The sequence below is a fragment of the Helianthus annuus genome, chromosome 9, assembly GCF_002127325.2.
Source record: "Helianthus annuus cultivar XRQ/B chromosome 9, HanXRQr2.0-SUNRISE, whole genome shotgun sequence".
Lineage (NCBI taxonomy): Eukaryota > Viridiplantae > Streptophyta > Magnoliopsida > Asterales > Asteraceae > Helianthus > Helianthus annuus.
The window spans coordinates 30,980,691-31,005,598 of record NC_035441.2 but is presented as its reverse complement, the minus strand read 5'-3'; the positions used below and the strand labels follow the sequence as shown (position 1 = coordinate 31,005,598).

Sequence of the window (24,908 nt, the reverse complement as noted above, 5' to 3'; positions counted from 1 at the left end):
TTCACCCACCACCCACCACCACCATAACACCATCATCCATTGTCCATCGTAGAGTGTGTGAGTCGTCTCGGGATCCAAGATTGATCGTAAGAGTTCTTGACAAGCAAAGGCCATGTTTGCCTAAGTCTCTTACATCACTTGGTGAAGACAAGTGTCTAGTGTAATACTTTTTATTTTTAATCTTTTGCACTTTTTAATTGGTTTTGTATTAATGACTTTAATTACTAGTTTCTTATGTTGAAGGTGATTCTTCCTTATCGTTTGTCCGTGGTGTCTTGGCATTATTTTACTGTCTATATAAAATAAAAGATTTTCACCATTCATATCTCCACGGTCTATATGGAGGTATGTTGGCTACCTGGTCGGGGGTTAAGGGAACGGTTTGATAAGAGTCTTGCCATTGTTCAGTGTATAGATCCTGCAAAGGACCTGGGTCAAATTTAGTAGGACCTCCTTCAATACCCAAAGGTATTGGATGGCGGGGGTCCAAACTCTTTGATCCCCTCATAAGTTAAACTACTATTAAAACTTTAACCCGGCTACTTAGGATTGTATCCCTGCTGACTCAGACTACTTAGACGATGGTAACGTCGCCTTCAAAAGCGGGGCCTACCACATTATGCATTAATAACTTAATTAATTATCTTTCAATAATCCGACCCTTTAGGATTGTATCATTGCTGACTCAAACTACTGGGTTGAGGGTAACGTCGCCTTCAAAAGAGGAGCCTACTACAATAACTAAGATAATCTCTTAAACAAGTGCAAAAGTGCGAAAATAATCAAAGGTTACACTATACACGAGTCGGATCCAAGTGATTCATCTTGTCTATCTGTTTTTATTTTTATTTTATTTTTCAGCATTTTAGTTAGTTTTATTTTCTTAGTTTAAAAATCTTTTTCTAACATTTTGATTTGATTAGACGTTGAGGATAAACCGGTACTAAAAGCTCTTGTGTCCTTGGACGACCTCGGTATCTTACCAACACTATACTACGTCCACGATGGGTGCACTTGCCCATATGTGTGTTTAGTGTTAGTAAATATCGTGTTTTATAAATTTAAAACTTGGCTAAAAAGTGTAAAAAGGGCTTAAAATAAATACCTAAATTATATTACACCTAACGCACATCATCATCTTGCTTTCTTTATTTTCTTGTATTGTAAACCAGTAATAAAATTGTCTTCTTTAATTTTATGCGAACGATTCCTACACAACATGCATATCTATATGAGTTTTATGGACTTAAGGCATCTATGTTTTATGGCGGTGCAGTTTGTTGCCCGTCTACCTGATATCGTTATGTAATTTGTCCTGTTCATTTAAATGAAACAAATATAGAAACATGACTTGGCATAAAAAGAACAATGAAGTATCTTTTAATCTCTTTATCCATATCCACTAATATCTATAGACATGACATAGACTAAAGAACTATCACATTTCACATCTTTAAACCCTTGTTGTGGCCCAACACCCCTAACGTTCCCCTCCCCCTTACAGAACAACCTTCGTTACCCTTACCCCAAGCCCGTGACTTTTGCCACACCCTCGATGGCACCCCGCTGTGGCGGTGTGCGGCGCCCTACGCCCTCTGACACGGCAGGGCTTCCACGCCCACAACACATAGCTTTAGATGGATCTATATTAATAGCTACCAATTTATTTTCTTTTTTTTTTTTTCCAAATAGTTCACCTCTTAGCTTAACAAATACCATCAACGTATATGTAAATGGTGTTTTAACCCCATACGACGTGCGTTTTTATGTGTATTAAAGCTTCCGTCACAACGTGCGGGTATGTTACTAGTTTAATACAGTTCCTAAGAATAATGAAAGTTATTTTAACAAAATCCTGGATCAAACATACTACATAATGAATTCCTTTTGTTCATAAATTCCATTCACTCATGATTAGCTTTTCACCAAAGCAAAATACCTCTTACTTTGGGAAACCTTGGGCTTATAACTCAGTGGTTATGGGGAAATGAAGGAAAGACTCCTGGCCGAATGGTCTCGAGTTCGATTCCTGATCCACCCGGGTTTTACCGGCTCTGCATTGTCGTGCCCTCGGGCGGGTGCAGGGTCGGGTTTTCCCCGGAACTGGTGGCATGGTGGGCTAGGGGCTCCGTGCATGCAGGTTGGGCTGCCGCGGGCTACCTTTCAGCCAATGGGTGTCGCGTACGGAGTACCCGGCGATTCTTATGTTGGACGTTCAAAAAAAAACCTCTTACTTTGGGGGTAGAAAAATGGCACGATGCAAACATAAGAAGACACGGTTTCAAGTTAAGTATATAAATGTGTGGGATAACTTTGATAGCCCCTTAAACACGTTTAGCTATATGGGTATGGCTAACATTGAGTTCGTGGGTTTAATAGATATAGTGGCTAGTGACTTTTTGGTAAACCTAATAGTTTTTTATTATTTTGTATTAAAGGTTTGTAATTTATGATGTTACCATGAACTTTTCACGCGCATAAACAAAATCAGTCTATGAACAAAGTATCTTAAACATTAAGAACGGAACCAATCTTAACCAAGGACGTCCACAGATAACGTGGAGGAGAACGAGCATGGTTTGAGGCCCGTTTTGTGTGACGGAGAGGCCCTTGGGGAAAGACGTGGTGGGGTGTGAGTTTGGGTTTGGGTTTGGGTTTGGGAATTATTCTAATATGTTTTTGTTTTATATGTTTTAAAAATAATATGTTAACAGTTTTATAAATATTTATGTATATTTTAATTTTAATTTAAATTTTAAATATTTATAAACTTATAGATCTTAAATTTTGAACGGTTATATTTTCAAAATACCATCATAGATACAACTCCTTCCTCATAGTCCAATAGTCCAAAAGTGGGGCCCATCTCTTTATAGCCTAGTGGCATTTTGGGGGTAAGATAAGGCTTTGGGACCAAAAGGTCCTGAGTTCGATTCTCACAAGGGGGGTTTTCCCACATTTATTGGGTTTCCTCCTGAATTGGTGTATAGGCATTATGCCTAGTGGAGATGGATATGATCGGGTGGTTCTGCTGGTGGCACGATGATACTCCGGTGGTCCGTCAGTGATCCAAATTTGCCGTTCAAAAAAAAAAAAAAAAAATAGTCAAAAGTGGGTAATTTGCCCTTCAATTAGTTGACCATAGTTCATGGAGTCTAATGGTTCACATGACCAATCAACTAATTTCATGGATCGTGTTTCCTATAAGTTCGTTTTTGATAGTACTTTTGTCCATTTCTTTGACAATTGAATAAGATTGATCGTTTATACAAAACAATCTTAAATTTATGTTAGTTTTTATTTCGTTTATACATTCAATCTCAATCATTGAAACTTGATAGGATGCAAATTATATGGCCAATTCAGGATTATGAATCATACCAAGTTTTATATGGTCTTGAAAAGTCTACAATTCATTATTTGTGTTTGGAATGTTTCGAATTTAAATATTTTTCTCTAGGGAGAAATCGTAAGATCATAGAAAATTATATACTAAAAGTTACTTAGGGACCAACGGACATAATAAACTCCGATGTCACGTGAGTAAAATAATCTTTTTGTGTGTTATATGATACTCGTTTTATGTATTTTTTATGAATCCAACAATCTAGTATTCAAGTGACACAGATGAACCAAACATTTTTGAAGAGTAAGGACACTAAATTAAGACCTGACACTAAGTGTTTAAGTTTTTTTGGGATGAATAAAAACCAGGATTTTCAACAAATATTTTTTTAAATGTAATTGGAAAGAAATTTGCATTTAAAATATTTGTTATTGGTTGTTAATAATATTACTACTACGGTTAAGCTGGAGGGTGTGGTATAAAGACGCTAGTGGCTTTATCACGTCATTTAAGCGTCACCTCACCGCCACGTCACACAAGCCCTTTCCTTTAACTTTCATGGTGTGGTTTAAAGCCCCTGTTTTAACTATAGCGCCCCCATCAACTTCAAAAAACCTCAAATGTTCTCGTTAACGTGCTAGTGGAAGGGCCATGGCGCCCCTTTTAACCGCGGCGGTGTGAACGATGACGCTCCAGGGCGCTATGGAGGGTGATGTGGCGGGGTGCCATACCCACCCACCGGCCTTACAACCAACTTTTTCGAGTTCATTGTTGAATTTATTATATATTTTTGTGAAGTCTTTTATAATTATATCTTATTATTTAGACATATATGGTTTATTTAGATTTATTACTAGCCTCCACCTTTTTTTTTTTTTTTGAAACGGCAAGATCTCTAGCGTTTTTTTTTTTTTTTTTTCTCTTTGAAACGGCAAGATCTTTTATAATTACATCTTATTGTTATGTTTGTGTTATTTTTTGTGTGGTTTTTTTTTTTAAATGCAGCGACTTTTGTTTTGGTTTTTTTTTATGATGGGCTTGATGTAGATGTTAGTAGATTTGATTCTTCATGGTGAGATTAAGAGTATAAAGAACAATGGATATGGGATAATAGCATAGCTACAGCTGAGGTTGTCGAACTAGGGGTTGATGGTGGTGGTTGTCACAGTGGTGGTGGTTGTCAGAGTGGTAGTGGCGGATTTGGTGGTGGTGGTAGTGGGGTTGGTTGGAGAGAGGGAGGGGGTAAATTACATTTTTCGTCCTTTATACTAGTAAAATTACCAACATACCCTCATGTGTAGGGCACATACCTGACTTAACTAAAAAAGTTTTAATCAGGTTAGAGCCAAAGGACCTAGGTTGTAACGATTTTACAAATAAAGGATTGTGATTGTAATTATTGATGTTAAAAGGCATCCGTTACAATCCAATACAAACTTAAAGGACGAAAAGTGTAATTAACCCTAATACAAATATTTGATTTCATTTCAATTCACACTTTGGGTCTGTTTGGTATGACGTAATGGAATGGACGAGGGAATGGAATGTAAGAGGTAATGGAATGAACGAGGTAAAGGAATGTATCATTACCATTCCATGTCTTGTTTGGTTACCATGTGAGAATGAAATGAATCATTACTTTGTGTTGTTTGGTAGAAAGAATAGACGGAGGAATAAAATTGGTGATGAGTGACGGCAGTCGGTGGTGGTGGATGGTGATAGCTGGCGTTCGGAGCGGTGGTCGGAGGTGGTGGCAACGGCTGTGGGGTGGTGGTTGGGGCGGAGGTAGGTGACGGCGACGACAATGGTGGTGGGTGACGTCGACGGTGGTGGATCTGGATGATAGGTTGAAGGACGTGTGGATCGGAAGCTATAAACTATTCATCTCCCCAGCGAAGTTCGTCGAGGATCAGTCGGTGAGGAGGAAGGATGAGAAAGTGTGGCAGCCAGTGAGGAAAGATTTTCAGGAAGTTTCTGACGACACTACAGTGTGTGTTGACAAAGGTAAATCAGTGGAGCAAAACATTAACGTGGTAAGTGGTTCTCGCTCTTTTAAGGATACTTTAATTGATAAGGAGGTAGGGGAAGGGTGTCCGGAGATTAGAGTCGATGGTAATATTGGTGCTTTTGGTGAATTATTTGATCGTGGGATTGTGGCTAGGGTGAAAGGTTACTCGGAACTAAATAGTTTGAGGTATATTCTAAAGGAGGTGTGTGAGGTTCCGATTATGATAAGGTATATAGGTGGTTTTAATGTGTTATTGGTGTTTCGGAATAATGAGGAGATGGAGAATTTTCTTGGGAATCCTGAAGGATGGGAAGGTTATTTGGATAGATGTGATAAGTGGAGCGGCCAGGTGTTGAAGTATGAGAGGATTGCATGGGTCCGTTTGCATGGGGTACCTCTAGTTTTATCTTGTTCTCAAGTCTTGGATGTCATAGCATCAAACTTTGGTAGGGTGGTCCTTTCGGCTCAGTTTGACGAAGAAGGAAACGATTTATCGTCTGCGGTGGTTGGGGTGATGCTTGATAAGGTGGATCGAGTGAATCAAAAATGTGTTATTAATTGGCATTCTTCTAGAGTCGACGTCTTGGTTGAGGAGGAGGACGTTGGTTGGTTACCGGATTGCTTAGTAGATTTAGAGGAGGAGGAGGATAGTGCGGTGGGGATGGGGAATACGGTAGTGGAGGAGGAGGGTGATAAGGGAGTGGAGGAAGGGGAGATTGTTATGGAGGATATTGAGATTCAGGATGGGTCTAGGAAGAGTGGTTCGGATAACGCTATTATTCAGAATGGGGACATTCAGGAGGTGATTTCAAACCAGTTTACCGAAGGTAGTAGGTCAGTGATGTCTAAAAAGAAGAGGAGGAAGAGTATGCGTAAGAAGTCTCCAGGTAAATCGCCTTCTCATTCCGATCGAGGCAGACCTAAGAAACGTCAAAGAGATGGTAGCGACCCGTTTGATATCGAAAGATTCATCTTTCCGGAACCTAATCATCTTGTCTTTGAGAGTACCTCGGGGAATCAAGATGGTGACTTTGTGACTCCGGATCTTAATAATTGTTTGGACTCGAATGAAGAGGTTTAGATAAAGATGGGACAGGTGTTGAAACGGTTAATTCTCCAGTCTTTGATCAAGCAGAGGAAGTGCATGAAACTATTGTTTTAGCTAAAGTTCTGGGGGCTGAGAATATGGAGCGTTTCGAAGAATCTTTGGCAAACGAAATTCATAAAGAAGGAGTTCAACCAGTTGCTCAATGAATGTGGTCTCGATTAATATTAGAGGTATAGGGAATGTTGAAAAAGGTGATTGGATTCGTAATATTCGTATTCGAAATGGAGCGGCTTTTGTTTTGATACAGGAGACTCAATTCGCTAGTTTGGAAGGGTTTAACATTAGCAGGTTCTGGGGTAATGATAATTATGGTATGGAATGCGTAGACGCGACCGGTAGATCGGGAGGATTGGTTACGCTATGGGATAATAAGAAGTACAATTCGGTTTCGGTGCTTAAAAATCGGTATTTTTTGTCTTTGGGTGGGATAGTGAAAGAAAGTGGCAAAGAATTATGTGTCATCAACGTTTATGCTCCACAAAAGCCGGCGGACAAGAAGGTGTTATGGGTTAAATTGGCGCGTTTTCTTGATAACTATAGAGGGATGGTGATTATTGGAGGCGATTTTAATTGTGTACGGAATAGAGACGAGCGTAGAAACTCCAAATTTAATGTGGGCTCGGCTAGTGACTTTAACGAGTTTTTGGAAGAGGTTGGTCTCCATGAATATGGTTTACGTGGTCGTAAGTTTATGTATGTGACGGGGAACAAATGTAGTCGCATTGACCGGATTTTCGTTTCCTGGGATGTCTTGTCCGAGTGGCCAAATGCCAAGTACCGGGCTTTGGATAGGGAAAAATCGGATCACAGTCCGCTTATTTTGAAGGTGGAAGATCGTAATTATGGTCCTAAACCTTTCAAGTTTTTCAATTCGTGGCTTCATAGGAAAGACTTCGATGATGTGGTGTCTAAAGCTTGTTTGGATTATAATGGTAGGGGAGATCCTGATGTGTATTTTTTGAATAAACTGAAGTTTTTGAGACAAGCTATTTTGGTGTAGAAGGATTCGGTTAACAAAGAGGAAGAGGTTGAATATGCTAGTTTGTCTAAGGAAGTGAATGATCTGGACGAGATAGTTGAGGAGCGGGACCTGGTTGAAGCCGAACAATGGATCTACTGGGAAGCCAAAGTTAGATTAAAAGAATTAGAAGAGTTCAAAGCCAAAGATTTGCGACAAAAATCGAGGGTGAAATGGGCGAAGGAAGGGGATGAGAATACGAGCTTTTTTCACAGTGTTATTAATAAACGAAGAGTCTCTAATGCGATTCCGGGGTTGGTTGTCAATGGGGTTGGGTAACTAAACCTTCTCTAGTCAAAAAAGAAGTGTTTAGTTTTTTTAAAAAGAAATTTGAAGAAGATATGCCGGTTCGTCCTTCGCTTGATTGTTATGGGTTGCGGCTTTTGACAGACGAGATGGCCGGGAAGTTAACTGCTCCGTTTATTGAGAGTGAAATCAAAGAGGCTATTTTTAGTTGTGGTGGTGATAAGGCTCCAGGTCCAGACGGGTTTAATTTTAGATTTATTAAAAAATATTGGAGTTTATTATCTGACGACTTTGTGCAGATTTTTCATTCGTTTGCGGAGTCGGCTAGTATTAACAGAGGTGTGGGTTCTTCATTTATCACACTTATTCCTAAAGTCTCGGATCCTGTTTCCCTTGCTGAGTATAGGCCCATTAATTTAATTGGAGTGGTGAGCAAGGTTATTTCGAAGGTGCTAGCGAATAGATTGAGGATGGTCATGGGAGACATTACTCATGATACTCAATCGGCATTTTTGACTGGGAGATACATTTTGGATGGGCCTATGATGATTAGTGAGATTTTGTCTTGGGCGAAACGGAAGGGGAAAAATTATTTATGTTTAAAATAGACTTCGAGAAAGCTTACGATAACGTTAACTGGGGTTTTTTGATCTCGGTGATGCGTCAAATGCGCTTTCCGGAGTTGTGGTGTAGGTGGATTTATGGTGTTCTTTCTTCGGCTAGATCGTCTGTTCTAGTCAACGGTTCCCCGACTTTTGAGTTTGGTTGTGGTAAAGGGTTGCGGCAGGGAGATCCTATTTCCCCGTTCTTGTTTATTATTGTCATGGAGGCTTTTTCCGGAATGCTTAGAAAAGCTTGTGACTTAGGAGCGTTTAATGGTGTGAAGTTATCGGAAGGGGGTCCTATTATTTCGCATATGCTATATGCAGACGATGCAATGGTCATGGGTGAATGGTCTAAGTTTAATTTTGTGGGTTTAAGGAGAATGCTTCGTATCTTTCATATGTGCTCCGGTCTCCGTATTAACATTAACAAATCTACCCTTTTTGGGGTGGGTAGAAGTGATGAGGAAGTGAAGGAGGAAGCGGAAGCTTTGGGTTGCCGTCCGGGTTCCACTCCGTTTAAGTACTTAGGTATTCTCGTGGGTGTGAACATGGGTCGGATCAATAATTGGGAGCCTGTCATTAAGGTTTTCAACAATCGGTTATCTAAATGGAGGGCTATATCGTTGTCGATGGGTGGTAGGGTCATTTTAATTAAATCGGTTTTAGAGAGCCTTCCCACGTATTTTTTTCGCTATACAAGGCGCCTTTGGCTGTGGTGAATAAACTTGAAGGTATCATGAAGAGATTCCTTTGGGGTGGTAGTGATGAGGTGAGGAAAACGCATTGGGTAGCATGGGATGTAGTGACTCAAGCTAAGGAGGATGGCGGTTTGGGGATTAGATGGTTAGAGGTGGTGAACAATGCTTTGCTTTTAAAGTGGTTGTGGAGGTACAAAGTAGAGACCAATGCCTTGTGGCGAAAAACGATTGATGCTATACATGTTATGAGGAGAAAGTGGGATGCTTTTCCGGTTAATGCTAGTACTAATGGTACGTGGGCTAAAGTGGTGAAACTTGGTTTTAGACTTAAAGTTAATGGTAATCAGTTAGTGAGTATGATTAGAGGGGTTGTTGGTAAAGGAACGGACATTAAGTTTTGGATTGATCCATGGGTTAAAGATGTGCCGTTGCGAACTATGTTTCCAAATATTTTTCGTCTTGAAGTGGACAAGTGGTGTTCTGTTCAGGATCGGCTTCAAGGGGATTCAGAAGTGGGAGCGGTGACTTGGAATTGGTCTGCTTATCCCTCATCGGACATTGAAATTCAAGAGCTGCTGGAATGTCATCGGATAATTTCTACTGTTCGTAAATCGGAGAAAAGGGATGAGTGGGTTTGGAATAAAGAAGGGGCGCTGGAATTCTCTGTTAAGGAAACAAAGAAATGGCTTTTAACGGAGGCTCCGAGGAACAATGTTAACGTGTTTAAGTGGAGTACGTGGATCCCGAACAAATGTAATTTGTTTATGTGGAGGGCGAACTTGGATAGAATACCGACTAAGGTGGCTCTTGCGAAGAGGAACATCATGTTTGGTGATAATATTTGTGTTTTATGCAGCGATTCAGACGAGAGCACAGAACACTTGTTCACGGCTTGTGTTTTTGCGAGTGGAGTTTGGGATGCCATCTGTTCCTGGTGCAATATTCCAAAGACCTTCCTGTTTTCTTTTGGCGATATTCTTGATTTGGCTAAACAGGTGGATGGGTCGGCTAACAGGAAGCAAGTTATCTATGGAGTGGTCATTTTGACTTGTTGGTGTCTTTGGAGATCTAGAAACGAAAAACAATTCAATAATCAGGAGGTCAAGGTAACGAAGATTGTGTTAGATGTAAAAGCTTTGGGTTATTTGTGGTATAGGAGCCGGTATAAAGGGGGTACGGTAAATTGGAAACGTTGGAATTCTTGTTGTATTGATGTGATGTAATTGCGTGTGGGTCTCTCCGTCTTGGAGAGGCTCCTCGTTTGTGTTTTATGAAGTATAACTTTCAAAAAAAAAAGTTGGGCTAATCTTTTATTTAACAATTTTGACTTAAACCCCCCCTCCCCTTATTTTTTCGGTTATGAGTTCCTTATTATATAATTATACTAGGTTAATGCCCGCGTAATACGCGGGTTTCAACCAAAAACTGATTATTTATATTCAAAATTTAACATTATGTAAAAACACATACATCGGAAGAAAAAGAACAAAATTATTGAAATTGCGGAAAAAAGTTCCTTGTAAACAGATTCGTGGAATATATATTTTTGTCTGTACGTTAAAATTGTTGAAATAATCCTTTGAAAGAAATAAACGTTCAAGTAACGAAATCCATCCCTCTACCCGCGGGTACGTAATGTATCAAACGAAGTTACAATACCAACACAGTTAGTTTTTTTTACCAACCAATGCTATGTGAGAAAGTTTCATGAGGAAAATTGCCTGATGTTGAAGCCTAAAAATGGAAAACAAACAAAATTGTTAGTTTGACATTTTATTTTATTCTATTCATCACATGAAAAAGATGAAATGTTTGACCTATCATTTAGTCTAAAATCTTTTACTATACAATCGAAACACGACACCTTTATAGCACTAAAAGCATGCAAAACTTCTAGCAAATAATATATGGTGATGATCCATACCCATTTGACCCGTTATATAACTCACTAAATCATTTGCTTTCTGGTGTATTATTTAACTTACCTTGCACACTTCAACTGGTCGTGGTGGCGAGGAGATCCACTAATACATCTAAAGGATCCGACATGTAATGATCGTCTTATCTTGTCAACAGAATAATAGTTTCTTGATACAAAAACCACAATGTATAACATTTTCTCAACAACACACCTGCATGATTTGCATATTTAGCATGTAGTCATTAACCATCAAGATTGATAATATACCTAAAAAGAAAGGGACATAAAGCGATGGAAACTGAAATGTTTCGTCAATGACCAGAGCAACAAATACTTTATCCTAACCATGTAAAGTAAAATTCCATATCATATAGCAAATTAACATGTCTCTATTTATTCCTAACCATATATAATACAGTTACCATATATCAGTTGGTGGCCTCCCATCCAAACAAACTACAAAAAAAAATCATGTGTGAGATAATAAATACACTAACTTCAACTATTTTTTTGTGAAGAGAAGAAAGGGATCATTGAGTTTTAGTTACTTTACCAACTCCTATATCCACTGCACTTTCTAGATGCTATATTAACATAGAAACCATGCGTTCTCATCACGCCTAGTGAGCTTATCAGTATTACACATACCTATAGACGTGTCTTTTCAATCTTCATCCTGCTAATTAACCAAAAACACAAGAATAAAACACTTTTTTTACTATCAAAATCAATACAGTTCGAATAAAATGAACACTAACAGATTGAATGAATTTACTTGTGTGGTTGAAGACAACTAATATTCACAATAAAGTGCACACCATTACAGCACTGTTATAGAAGATTTGTTGTCCGATATCAATATTCTGCCTTTCTTCAGGAAATGACGATAAGCCCAGATCATGACTCTCTTCACAAGAATTATTTCCTGTTCCCTCTGACATAATTCTACTCAAAATACGCCTTGCTGGAAACTAATAATGGACCTGTTTAATATTAAAAAGAAAGATGTAAACCATTAATCTGATATTCATGAAATCAAAGAACACCATTTTGTAAGGCTAATTCATGCAGCTGCATACGCAATAGATATTCATCTAAAAAAGCTTCTATTATGTCTACCATCTCACAACAAAACGAAACCATTTTGATATGTAAATTATATGAAAACTCATAGGTAAACACTCTTAAAAATGTCTAATAATTCGAAACGGTTCACAATATTATTATAGCTTCTCTTGGGAATGAAACATCCTGTTATACAACTCCACATTCTAAACAATTTGAGCTAGTTGACATTACCTCGAATCAAACTCGAGCCCTTCTGTCTATAATAGTTAGACTCCACCATCGTCTCCACACTTGTGCAACAAATACCAATCTCTATATCCAGTTCTGTTGATGCATAATGTCTATCGCCTGCGTCATTAGTCTATGTCGTGTCATTTATATGTAATAGGCTAGTTTTGTGGTTTAAAATGTTAAGTTTATGTGTTTTGGCCAGGTCGCGCGACCTGATTGGTCAGGTCGCACGAAGTGGGTGTGTCCAGCTCGTGCGGTCTGGGTGTGTTATCCCGTGCGGTCTGGCAAGTCTATAAATAGGCTAGTAGTGTTCTTCATTTGTAACTTTCTGGAGAATTTTGTACCGAAGTGCTGTCTGATTCTCTCTGTACCAAAATGTCTAAAATCAATGAAGAACATGTTTAAAGTGACTTTCTACTCTTCTACTCCTGTTCTAACACTGATTGACGGCTTCTAGTCTGATTCTGCCTTTCTAGAAACTAGATCTGACTCTGATTGACTCGTTTGGACGAACCCTCGATCCTAAAAGTGGTATCAGAGCTCAGGATGAGTCAAATCTGTTGATATCAGTGTTTTGAACGGTTTAGAATCATATACTTCTACTCTTTCTTGTATTTTCAGACGATTTCACGGATAAAATGGACTGAATTTTGGATATTATGTGTAAAACATCATTTTGAACAATCGTACAAAGTTGCAGACCATAAATCAAACTAAAACTGATCCAAAAATGTCAAAAACTTGAAATTTTGATAAACTAAGTCTTCAAACAAAGTGAAACTGTCCAAATCGTATGAAAATGATGCTCAGATCGTGTGAAATTGATCAGATCGTTTGATTCTTGTTCAAACCGTTTGAAAATCATGACCAGATCGCACAGTTTGGACCAGATCGTTTGAAAAGTTCAAAAGGTGTGACCAGATCGCACGAGCTGAGATCAGATCGTGTGAACTTATATCACCTCGTTTGAAAGTTTCAAACATTGTGACCAACTCGTGGAGCTGAATCCAGGTCGTTTGAAACAGTCCAGATCGTTTGAAAGGTCCAGGTCGTCTGAAAGTCCAGATTGTTTGAAAGTCCAGGTTGCTTGAAATTTTAGTTTTTCAAAACTTAGAAATTTTTCGAAACATTTTTCAAAGTATAAAAATGGACAATCAAGAGTTTTATAATGCGTTTTTCGGAGGAGGTATGACTGTTCAAACTCCAGTAAGTATAGCCCAAAACGTGAATATGGAGAACAAGCTAGGAACCATGCAAAAACCACCGAAACTGCTCAACATTGAAGATTATTCGGGGTGGCAGGATAGATTTCGCACGTGGGTTCAGGCAAATCACCTCGAATGATGGCTGAAAGTTGAAACGAAATATGTAGTTCCTATGAATGACGCTGGTCTTCTGAAAACACTTAACATGTTAACTCCGGCTGAACAAGAACACTTTAAAGCCGAGAAGAAGATGGTCACTATATTGCAACAGATAATTAAGGAAGACTTTTTGGTACTGTTACATCATCAGGGTGACGCGCAATCTATTTGGAACGCTCTTAAAATCAAATTTCTTGGGAGTGTTTCAATGATCAAAAGCAAAAAGGCGCTATTGAAAAAAGAATTCGACATATTTACTGCTATCAGTGGAGAATCAACGAAAGAGTTGATTGAGAGGTACTGTCACTTGGTAGTGGAGATGAAACGTTTGAATATAGATAAAACAGACGAAGAGTGGGTTGATAAGTTGGTTGACGCACTACCACAAGAAGAGTGGGGTACGTTCTTATTGGTTTTGAAGAACAATTTGGAATACGTGGGTTTCAATTTGAGTACGTTTATTGAGAGAATTGAAGCTCAGGAGCTTGAACTTCGGAAGATAAGGAAAATGAAATCTGCGAACGTACAGCAAGATGTTCAGCTTTATTACAAAGGAAACTCATCTGTCACATCTGCTCCGAGTCCAAAGATTCAAACGGCATTCAGTGCAGATTCTTCATCGGGAGTACCTCAAAGCATGCCTAACAACAACTTTTCATCATTTCCAAATTACGAACCGAATCCTAAGGTTCAGAATTTTCAAGAACAGGTTTCTTCTCAAAGTTCTTCAGGTTCGAACAATCAGAGTTATAGTCATGGGATACAATGCAATATCGTTGTTAATATAAAAACGGTCAAGATTTTACCGAGACAGCCGCAAAGCAGCATATAACACTTCTAGCTTCTGTACTTGTGTCTTACGAGAGTCTAGTAGCCGGACGAATTGGTAACCCAGACATGACTAAAGAAGATTACGATCAAATTGATCCCGAGGAACTAGAACTCATCGACATAAAATGGGGTATAACGAGCATTGTGAGAAGAGCTAAAACGTTCATGGAAATTACCGGAAGAAGTAGTCTCGCAGGTCCTGATCCTAAACTTGGATTCAACAAATCAAAGGTGACTTGCTTCAAGTGTAAAGAGAAGGGGCACTTCAAGCGCGAATGTCCAAACAGAGAAGTTAATAATCCCCAGAATCCATTCTCCAACGATTATTACCGACAGGCCATCTATCATAAAAACAGTGAACAACCATTCCATCCACGACCTCAAATCGAGAACAGTCAATCCAAACAAACAGAAAAATCTCTTTTAGTGAATCAAGATGACGAAAAGATTCCAGAAGGCTTCAGTTGGGATAAGTACGTTCCAGGAGGTGGTCTTGCAATGATGGCTGAAATTATTGAAGAGCCGGAACTGGAAATCGAGGAATGTGTTCCTGAAGTTGAAGAAGTCAGTGAAGTGGTGAATGAAGAAAGTTTTGCAGATCTAGAAGAGGAGGCAGCAACGGTCTACTATTATCAGTCTGAACAGGAGGTTATTACTAATGCATTTAAATCTATAATGCCAGCTAATGTGTTTGATTCTTTTGCAGGTTTCTTTAGTGAACCGACTACGAGTTTCTGTCCACAGTACAAAGTTGAACAAACTCCGGTTCAAGAGATCATTGATGTCTCAAAGGAAATGAATGAAGAGACTTTGAAAGAAATAGCAGACAAAGCTCTTATGGTCAAGCTACAAGAGGTAGAACAAACTAAAACACCTTCTGATAACAATGAGACCAAAGATGCAACTCAAGAGTCAGTGTCAGTTGAAAAGGAGTCAATTATCGAGACTTGTGATACGTATGAGTCAGGAGAGAAGTCCGAGTCCGATGACAAATCAGAACATGTGAAGTCCGAATCCAGAGATAAATCTAAGTCTGAGTCCGGAGAGTTTGGTAAATCGGAAAGTAAAAATGATAAACAAGAAAATGTTTTTGAACAAGTTGACCAAATTCTTGAAACGCCATGCGAAAACTGTTTGAAACCATGCATGGATTGTCTTGAAAAAGACAAACAGTTTCAAGAGTTGAAAAAGTTTAACGACAAATTAAAATTTGATTTTAATGATGTTAAAGAAGCTTATGACACTCCGTCATAATCAATAAAGTGATTCACATTGAGAGTAAAGAAAATGATAAAATTGCTAATTTGCTCAAAGCTACGGTCATGGAAAAGCAAATGTCGATTAACATTCATCTGGACAAAATGGCATCTCTAAAGAAGGAACTTGAACTGATGCGCATTGAGACAGAAAGAGTAGACAAAAAGTTGATCAGTTATCTTTCATCTTCATATGTGATTGATCAGATCGTTCCTCAACAAACTGAAGTTAAACTAGCTTTCAAAAATGTTCCACCCCCAATGTGGAATCATTATACTCAAAAATATCCAGACGGGGTGGAGGAGGCATTGAATATCAAACTGAGAACAGAAGACAATGAGTTACCGGAAAACATAGATGTTACATTCTCTCCGTCTGACACCGACAACGAGTCACAACTAGTTAAAACAATTGTAGACCAAGTGTTGGATGAAGAGAGTGGTAACACTGATTTCGAAACGGTTAAAACACATTTTGAGAATTCCAGTTCAGATTCTGAAGATGACGGAAACTTTCTTGATAAGTTTATCCCAAAGTCAGATAAAGTTTTGGATGACGATTCGATCATTGTGGTTTACACGATGATCGGAACTGACAAACTGTATACTGATTTTGAGTACCCGATTCAGAATGCGAACCTGGAAAAGGTTGAAAAAGTTTTTAAACTCGTGGAAATTGATATCTCAGAAGTTAACAACAATTCGTTTCTATCAAAACCGAAAAAATCTTTTGTTAAACAACAACCGATAAATAACCCGGGAAAGAAAAATGAATGGGTGGGTAACAATGGTAATAACAAGAGACATGGTAATAATTATAAAAAGAAAGGTGTTGGTTTTGAGATGAAAATGGCTAAGAAAGTAGTTAAGCCAAAAGAAAAATTGAGTGAAGTGTTTGTGGCTGGTAATAATACAGAAGTCGAAAAGGATTATATCTTTAGTAAGCAAGCAATTGACGATTTTATTGCGGCCAAGAAGATAAGAGACGAGGCCAACATATCCACTTTTGTTGAATATGACAAAAGAATCTGTTATCGATGCAATGAAATCGGTCACATGGCCAAACAATGTGTCAAAAAGATAATAAAACCAGTTTTCCATAAACCAAAACCAAAAATTTCGAAGGATGTTAAGGGAAAATCACCTATGGTTTCCCTCGTGCATATTCTTAAACGTTGTGAATCATTGAAGTCAGAGGACAAACCAAAATCAACTTTTGAAATTGGTGAATCTTCAAAATCACAAAAGACTTCAAAGGTTTATTCTAAATCAAAGACTTCCCAAAGTCAATCATGGGTGGAGAAACCTAAACATTCTTTTGAGGAAAAGAAAAAATGGAAGAAGTTTTAAAATCTGAACCGAAATGTCACACCCCAACCAATGGCGGAAACATCGGGATGAGACGAAGTGTGAAGATTGCTCGAGACATCATAACGCTATTTGTGACAATAATTTAATAATCCAAATTTCATTTCCATAGTAAATTGTCAACAATACAAGAAATACAAATAACAACATGTTCGAAGAAATACATAACAACATAATCAAAATTGATACAACATTTAAACCTAAACGTCTATATGTGTATCTAGGCATCAAGCCTACTTCATTTCATGGTCTCATCATCATCGACCTATAACATGTTTAAAATACAATTCAATGCAAAAGCAAAGGCGAGTATACAAGTTTGGTACATACATAGCATAAGATAAAAGTGTGAACAATTCCTCATAGCAAGCATGCGATTCAAGATAAACATTAAATATGGCATGTGTCTAACATATCAAACCAAGAAAACGCAACTTGCTCATGACATAACCAAAGTTTCAGTAGAGGCGGGTCGTTAATCCTATAGCGCTACATATGTCAAGGTTTGGCTCGTACGAAGTTAATGATAAGTTCAACACATAAGAATCACCCAAATTTAAAGTATCAAGCCATCACATATACAAGCATGTTATAGGAATGTTCATGTGTTTAGGCAAAAGTTCATGTGTAAGTTTCAATAGGTAAACATGTTACGCCCCAAAAGTGGTAAAAGTAAAAAGGGGAAAAGTACGAGTATACTCACGGTTTACAAGTGGTGACTTGAAATTCCGAGAGCAAGTTTGTAGATGAATTAGTTCGGAGCACCTTGTCCTTCTACACAAGGAAACGTAGGTGTGTGAGTTTGGCGTATAACGGAAGATTATAGATTCGGAGTTTTTAATATATAGAAAGTAACATAGGTGAAAATAATCATCTTGTACGCATAACTCTTGTTCTTGACACTATTGAAACTCAAAAGAGTTGGTATGATTTCATGGATTCTAAGATCCATTAGAGTCGTAACAAGGGCATGGTCATAGATGATGTAACGTCCACTTAACAAATAACTATTAAGTCATCATCAAGTCTTAGTTACTTAGATGTATACATATAGAATAACTTAGATATTATATAGTTTACAAGTCTTATGATTCAAGCATGAGGTAGGAGATTAATGTCTCCATTTAGGTACCTCTTTGTGTCATAGAATACATACATGAGGTAGGAAGAACAAGCTTCCATTTAGGCACCTCTATTGTTCACCACTACACTTGTTGTTATAAATAACAAGGAGGGTCATGAACATACAAGTATCAAGGTATTAACAACAACTAATCTATAGCAAAACATCAAGTAATGAGTGGATTCTTATGAAGGATAGCCCAAGCTAATCCAACCATCACACATTCAACAAGTTTCACACTTGAACATTACTTGTGGGTAAAACCCTAATTAAAAACAGAAAGTTTATGAGGTTTTAACCTCTGATTTAGATGTCTCAACCTTGTTTTTAAGCTTAACCAACCATGGGATAAGTTGTAAGCATTAGGACATAGGTATGAGATGTGTTGGACACAAGTTGCATAGATTTAAACAAGTTTTTGATGAACATAAAAACAAACAGAAAGTTTATGGACTATTTCGGGGCATTTCCAGGTCTGATTTCTCCAAGGAGAAGTCTAGGAATCGAACCCCATGATTATACAAGCAAGTAGGAAAAAGAATCGAGTGAATCGGATAAGAATTGAGTGAGTTATGCTCATTTTCGTGAAGGGGTGTCAATCTACTCGAACCTTTGCTTTCAGCTACGGTTTGGAGGATGTTTTGAGAGTTTTTAGTGTTGCAAAAGTGGTAGGGAGGCTGGTTATAAGTGGTATTTATAGGGGGAAGGATTAGGGTTTCAATGGGTTGGGCTTTGGAAGTGTTTAGAAGGGGTTACACCTTGAAACTAGCCCACAAAACCAGACTATATGGGGCTGAATTTTGCTGAATTTGGGCTGCCATGTTTCTTTATTTTTTTATTTTTTTAAAACATTATAATGAGTAATTTTGTTAGTTAAGTTGTGTAATAATATGCAACAATGTTTCCCCTAACTTGTAACAAGGTGAAATATGAAATAAAACATGATTTAACTAGGTAAAAAGTGTAATGTACAAGTATGTAACATGTTTGTAAGTGACAAGTATATGTCACATATTTACAAGTTCAACATATGTTTGTAAGTATCACAAAGAAGTATCAAATGATCTCATGATTAATCGTATTATGGTGTATGTATAGTATGTAACAAGGAAATGCAAGTTTTCATTCATGATCAAAATCTCGAGTTTACAACGAGTACTAGAAGGAACGAGTACAATGATACAAAGCTTCCGAAATTAGCAACACGAGTAAGACAAGCTATAAATAGAAAGTACAAAACACAGGGCGTTACAGTCTCCCCTCCTTTAGGAAATTTCGTCCCGAAATTTAGGAAGACTCAGGGAAAAGATGAGGATATTTCGATTTCATTTCGCTTTCGAGCTCCCAAGTAAATTCAGCGCCACGTTTTCCTTCCCATCGAACTTTGACAATAGGAATTCGACTGCGCCTCAATTGCTTGGTTCCTTGGTCCATGATTTCGACCGGTTTTTCTACAAAGTGAAGTGTTTCGTTGACTTGCAAGTCTTCGAGAGGAACGTGGAGTCCTTCGTCAGCTAGACATTTCTTTAAGTTGGACACGTGGAAGACAGGGTGTACATTGCTGAGCTCTTCGGGCAGGTCCAGTCTATACGCAACCTCGCCAATCCTCTCAAGAATTTTGAAAGGACCAACGTAGCGAGGTGCGAGTTTCCCTTTCTTGCCAAATCGAACCACGCCCTTCCAAGGGGATACCTTGAGAAGCACGAAGTCACCTGTCTCGAATTCCATAGGTTTGCGTCCTTTGTCAGCGTAAATCTTTTGTCGGTTCCTGGCTTTCAATAGGTTGTCTCGAACCTGTAAAATCTTGTCCGTCGTCTCTTGTATAAGCTCGGGACCGGTGAGTTGAGCTTGACCAATCTCGTGCCAACAAATAGGCGAACGGCACTTACGACCATACAATGCTTCGAAAGGTGCCATTTGAATACTCGCGTGATAACTGTTATTGTACGAGAATTCGACCAAGGGCAAGTGTGAATCCCAGTTGCCACCAAAATCTATTACGCATGAACGAAGCATATCCTCTAAGGTTTGGATGGTACGCTCGGTTTGACCGTCAGTCTGAGGATGGAAGGCAGTGCTAAGGTTGAGTTTAGTACCCATAGCAGATTGAAAAGTTTGCCAGAGACGAGACGTAAAACGAGCATCACGATCAGAAATGATGTCGATGGGAATACCATGACGACAGATTATCTCCTTCATGTAGACCTTAGCCAATTTCTCGACTTTGAAATCTTCACGAATAGGGAGGAAGTGAGCTGACTTGGTCAATCGATCAACGATTACCCAAATGCTGTCATGACCAGCAGTAGTGCGAGGAAGCTTAGTGATAAAATCCATGGCAATGCTCTCCCATTTCCAGATAGGAATCCTGGGTTGTTTGAGTAAGCCAGAGGGACGTTGATGTTCAGCTTTCACTTTGGAACATGTGAGACATTTTGAGATGAAAGTGGCTATATCCTTCTTCATTCCAGGCCACCAATAGGATGTACGCATATCATGGTACCTCTTGTCGGCACCAGGGTGAATAGAATACTTCGTGTTATGGGCCTCCTTCATCAGGAATTTGCGAAGATCATCACGGTCGGGAATCCAGATACGATTGAGATAGTATAAAATGCCATCAGATTTGGACACGAGGCTATTTTCAGCTCCACATTGCATCTCGTTGTAGAGGTTACCCTCATTAACGGATGTATACTGAGCGTTGCGTATACGATTTTGAAGATCGTGGACGAGTTGGAAACAACGAATACTTTTGACATGAGTTTTGCGACTAAGAGCGTCGGCTACTACATTCGCTTTACCTGGGTGGTATTTGATTTCGCAATCGTAGTCGTTTAACAATTCCACCCAACGACGTTGACGCATATTCAGTTCTTTTTGGTTGAAGATGTGTTGAAGGCTCTTATGGTCGGTGAAGACCACACATTTAGTACCATAGAGGTAGTGTCGCCAAATCTTCAATGCAAAAACGACTGCACCAAGTTCAAGGTCGTGGGTAGTATAGTTTTTCTCATGAATTTTGAGTTGTCTCGATGCGTAAGCGATAACCTTGTCATGTTGCATAAGGACGCAACCAAGGCCAAGGTTTGAAGCGTCGCATTACACGACAAAATCATCGTTACCATCAGGAAGCGTTAGGATAGGAGCATTGCAAAGCATGTCCTTGAGCGTTTGAAAAGATTCCTCTTGTTCGGGACCCCAAACAAAAGGTCTCTCTTTTTGAGTCAAGGAGGTCAAAGGAACATCGATTTTTGAAAAGTTGGAGATGAAACGACGATAGTAACCAGCAAGACCAAGAAAAGAGCGAACATCAGACGGAGATTTAGGTGCGATCCAATTTTTCACAGCTTCGATTTTTGCGGGATCAACGTGAATTCCAAGTTCGTTGACAGTATGACCAAGGAATTGAACCTCTTTTAGCCAAAATTCACACTTGGAGAATTTGGCGTATAGACGTTCAGCACGGAGGAGTTCAAGGATAAGATGCAAGTGTCGCTTATGCTCTTCTTGCGTCTTGGAATAGATGAGGATATCGTCGATGAAGACGATCACAAAACGGTCTAAGTATGCTTTGCACACGCGGTTCATTAAATCCATGAAGACAGCAGGTGCGTTGGTCAAACCAAAGGGCATGACCACGAACTCATAATGACCATAACGTGTACGGAAAGCGGTTTTAGGTACATCTTCTTCGAGTACTCGAAGTTGATGATACCCAGAACGAAGATCGATCTTTGAAAAGCAGGTCGCGCCTTGCAATTGGTCGAAGAGGTCATCAATGCGAGGAAGAGGGTATCGGTTTTTGATAGTAAGCTTGTTGAGCTCACGATAGTCGATACACATACGAAATGATCCATCTTTCTTTTTGACAAACAAAACGGGAGCGCCCCAACGAGAAGTACTAGGGCATATAAAGCCTTTGTCAAGAAGCTCTTGAAGTTGACTCGAGAGCTCTTGCATCTCAGAGGGTGCTAAACGATAGGGGGACTTAGCGACAGGCGTAGCACCAGGCACTAAATCGATGCGAAAATCGACAGAACGAGCAGGAGGCGGACCAGGAAGATCGTCGGGGAATACATCCGAAAAGTCGCGTACAACAGGAACGTCGCTTATGCTTGGGCCTTTGTCCTTCTTTTCCACAATGTGGGCGAGAAAGGCGAAGGTACCCTTGCGTAAGCATTTGTTTGCTTCGATACACGACATAAGCTTAAGGCCTTGAGAAGGCTTTTCACCATAGACGTGTAGAGAATCACCATTTGGAAGAGGAAGGCGGATAAACTTTTCAGAACAAACAACTTCAGCACGAACTTGCCTAAGCCAGTCCATGCCTACTATGATGTCAAAGCTACCCATTTGCATAGGTATAAGATTGATCGAAAACGTATGATCGTTAAGAATCAAGGAACAATTGGAGAGAACGGAATTGATAGTGACGGTTTTACCATTAGCGACTTCGACAGCGAAAGATTTTGGCAACTTAGAGCGTTTACACTTGAGCAAGGACTCGAATTCTAACGACACGAAACTTTTATCGGCGCCAGTATCAAATAAGCATGAAGCATAGACATGGTTAATGAGAAACGTACCAGTGATGACGTCGTTTGCGTTTTGAGCCTGAGCTGTGGTGAGGAGGAAAGCTCGACCCCTAGCGGGTTCTTGAACCTGTTGTTGTTGTTGCTGGGGTTGTGGCTGTGGTAGTTGCTGTCGAGGCTGTTGTGGTTGATATCGTTGAGGACACACATTGGCCATATGGTTGGTATCACCACACGTGAAACATGCTCGCACAGGAGCGACTTGGGTTGGGGCTAAGAGAGCTTGGTTTTGGTTGACATGAGTGGTGTAGCGGCAGTATGGGGCGGTATGCCCACCTCGGCCACACCTGTCGCACTTCCGACACTGAGTGTTTAGAGGGTGATGATATCGGCACTTGTCGCACTTTGGGTGCGTTCCAGTATACACCTTGCGTTCACTGTTGGGTGCGGGCACAGTTTGAAGGGGTTGTGGGTTTGGCGGAGTGACGACCGCACAGTTTTGGCTTGAAGCCTTCCGCTTCTTGCCTTGGTTTTTCTTAGATGGCTGGGAGGGTTTGGGTTCATCAGGAGAGTCAACAGTAGCTTGGTGTGCATTCTTTGTTGAAACCTTGTCAAAGGTTCCATGAAGAACGCAGTTGTTGTTAAGTTCGGTGGCTATACGAAAGGCATCTTCAATGGTTTGGGGATTGGCAGAGGCAAGGTGGTTTGTCAGGGAAGGTGCAACACAACGGACGAATTTGGCTACGGTTTTGGGTACGGTTTCAACTTGTCCAGGGCAAAGAACACTGAGTTGTTTAAAGCGCGTAATCAGGCCATCCATGTCACTCCCCTTCTGAGTAAGGTTCCAAAATTCGTTCTCCAATTTTGGAGTTCATGAGGAGGACAGAAGTGGTCTTTCATGAGCTGTTTGAGATCGTCCCAAGGCATAGCATGTGCAACCTCGTTTCCCCTTTTGTTGCATTCAGTCGTCCACCACTCGAGTGCCTTTTCACGAAACACCCCAGTTGCATTCAAGGTTCTGAGTTCGTCAGGGCAACCACTTTGTAAGAAGGTAAGCTCGATGGCATCAAACCAGTTCATCATGGCGGTAGCGCCATTCTTGCCAGTAAATTCTAAGGGTTTACAAGCCATGAAGTGCTTAAATTGGAAGGTCGATTTGGGTTTGTCTGCCTTTGAGTCAACAGAGCCATGCGGTGAATCGGTTTGAATCTTGCTAACGATGTCGGGTAGGACCTTAGCAAATTGTTTGGCCATGAATTTCATGCAATCTTTTTGAGACATAGCGGAGGAAGTCGAACCCTTCTTAGACTTGAGTCTCTTGGAGGAGCTAGACGACATCTAAAAGATTGAAAGAGAAGGAAAGGATGAGACTTTGATCATTAGTTAAAAACAAGGTTTGTGTATGTAAAAGCAAGTAAATGTTCATGTACCAAGTAAAGTTCACATAGAGCGTAAGTTTCCAACATACATTCAACAAGTATAACACATAAGTTGCGTAAAGGGGTATAAATTTAGTTTGTTCACGAGGATTATTATTGTTTGTGATTGCGGTAACGTGCGAAATGATTAAAACGACATTTCGAAATGAATGAACGTTCAAGTATAAAATCACATATAAATTGAGATACATAAAAGAGAGGCTCAATAAAACATAGGAATGTTTCGGGTAGAGAAACGTCGACAATTCCAAAGTGGGTCGAAAGTCCTTTCGATTTAGAGATATTGTGCTTTGGCCTATAAGTAAGATACTCTCGTCGAGAAGCGATTAACGGTATCTTACCCTTCCGGTTACTACACATCTCTAAATGATTGGAACATTCGGGACTTTGGCAAGAATAAAATCAAGGAATGGGACTTAATCGACAAGATACGGGTTTCACCCCTAACTTGACGATTTCGTACCCTAAATGTGGTTGGTACTTGTCGGCCAAAATAAAATTTTGACACTTTGACAAGGGTCCACTAGAGTTGAAATGGAAATTACCATTAAGTTATGGATGTCACTCCTAGCTTAATGGTGAAATTTCGTGCAAAAATAGATTAAAGGTAGAGTGAGAGTCGTTTACCAAATTGTGGGTTTCACGCCTATTTTGGTAAAGTTGTCTCGTTGATGTTACAAGAGTATGAAATAACATAAGTGTATTCGTGTTAGCCTTAGGAAAGGCGCATAAGTTTAATAACA

General features: G+C 39.5%; 1 protein-coding gene across 1 annotated transcript; it reads left to right on the top strand.

Annotated features, from left to right (window-relative positions):
- The first annotated feature begins 6,604 nt into the window (after positions 1–6,604).
- On the top strand, positions 6,605–7,759 carry LOC110875476. The gene is made up of 2 exons (XM_022123673.1): positions 6,605–7,411; positions 7,463–7,759. Exons 1-2 carry the CDS (start codon positions 6,605–6,607, stop codon positions 7,757–7,759), a joined length of 1,104 nt encoding a protein of 367 aa, XP_021979365.1.
- The last annotated feature ends 17,149 nt before the right edge of the window (positions 7,760–24,908 follow it).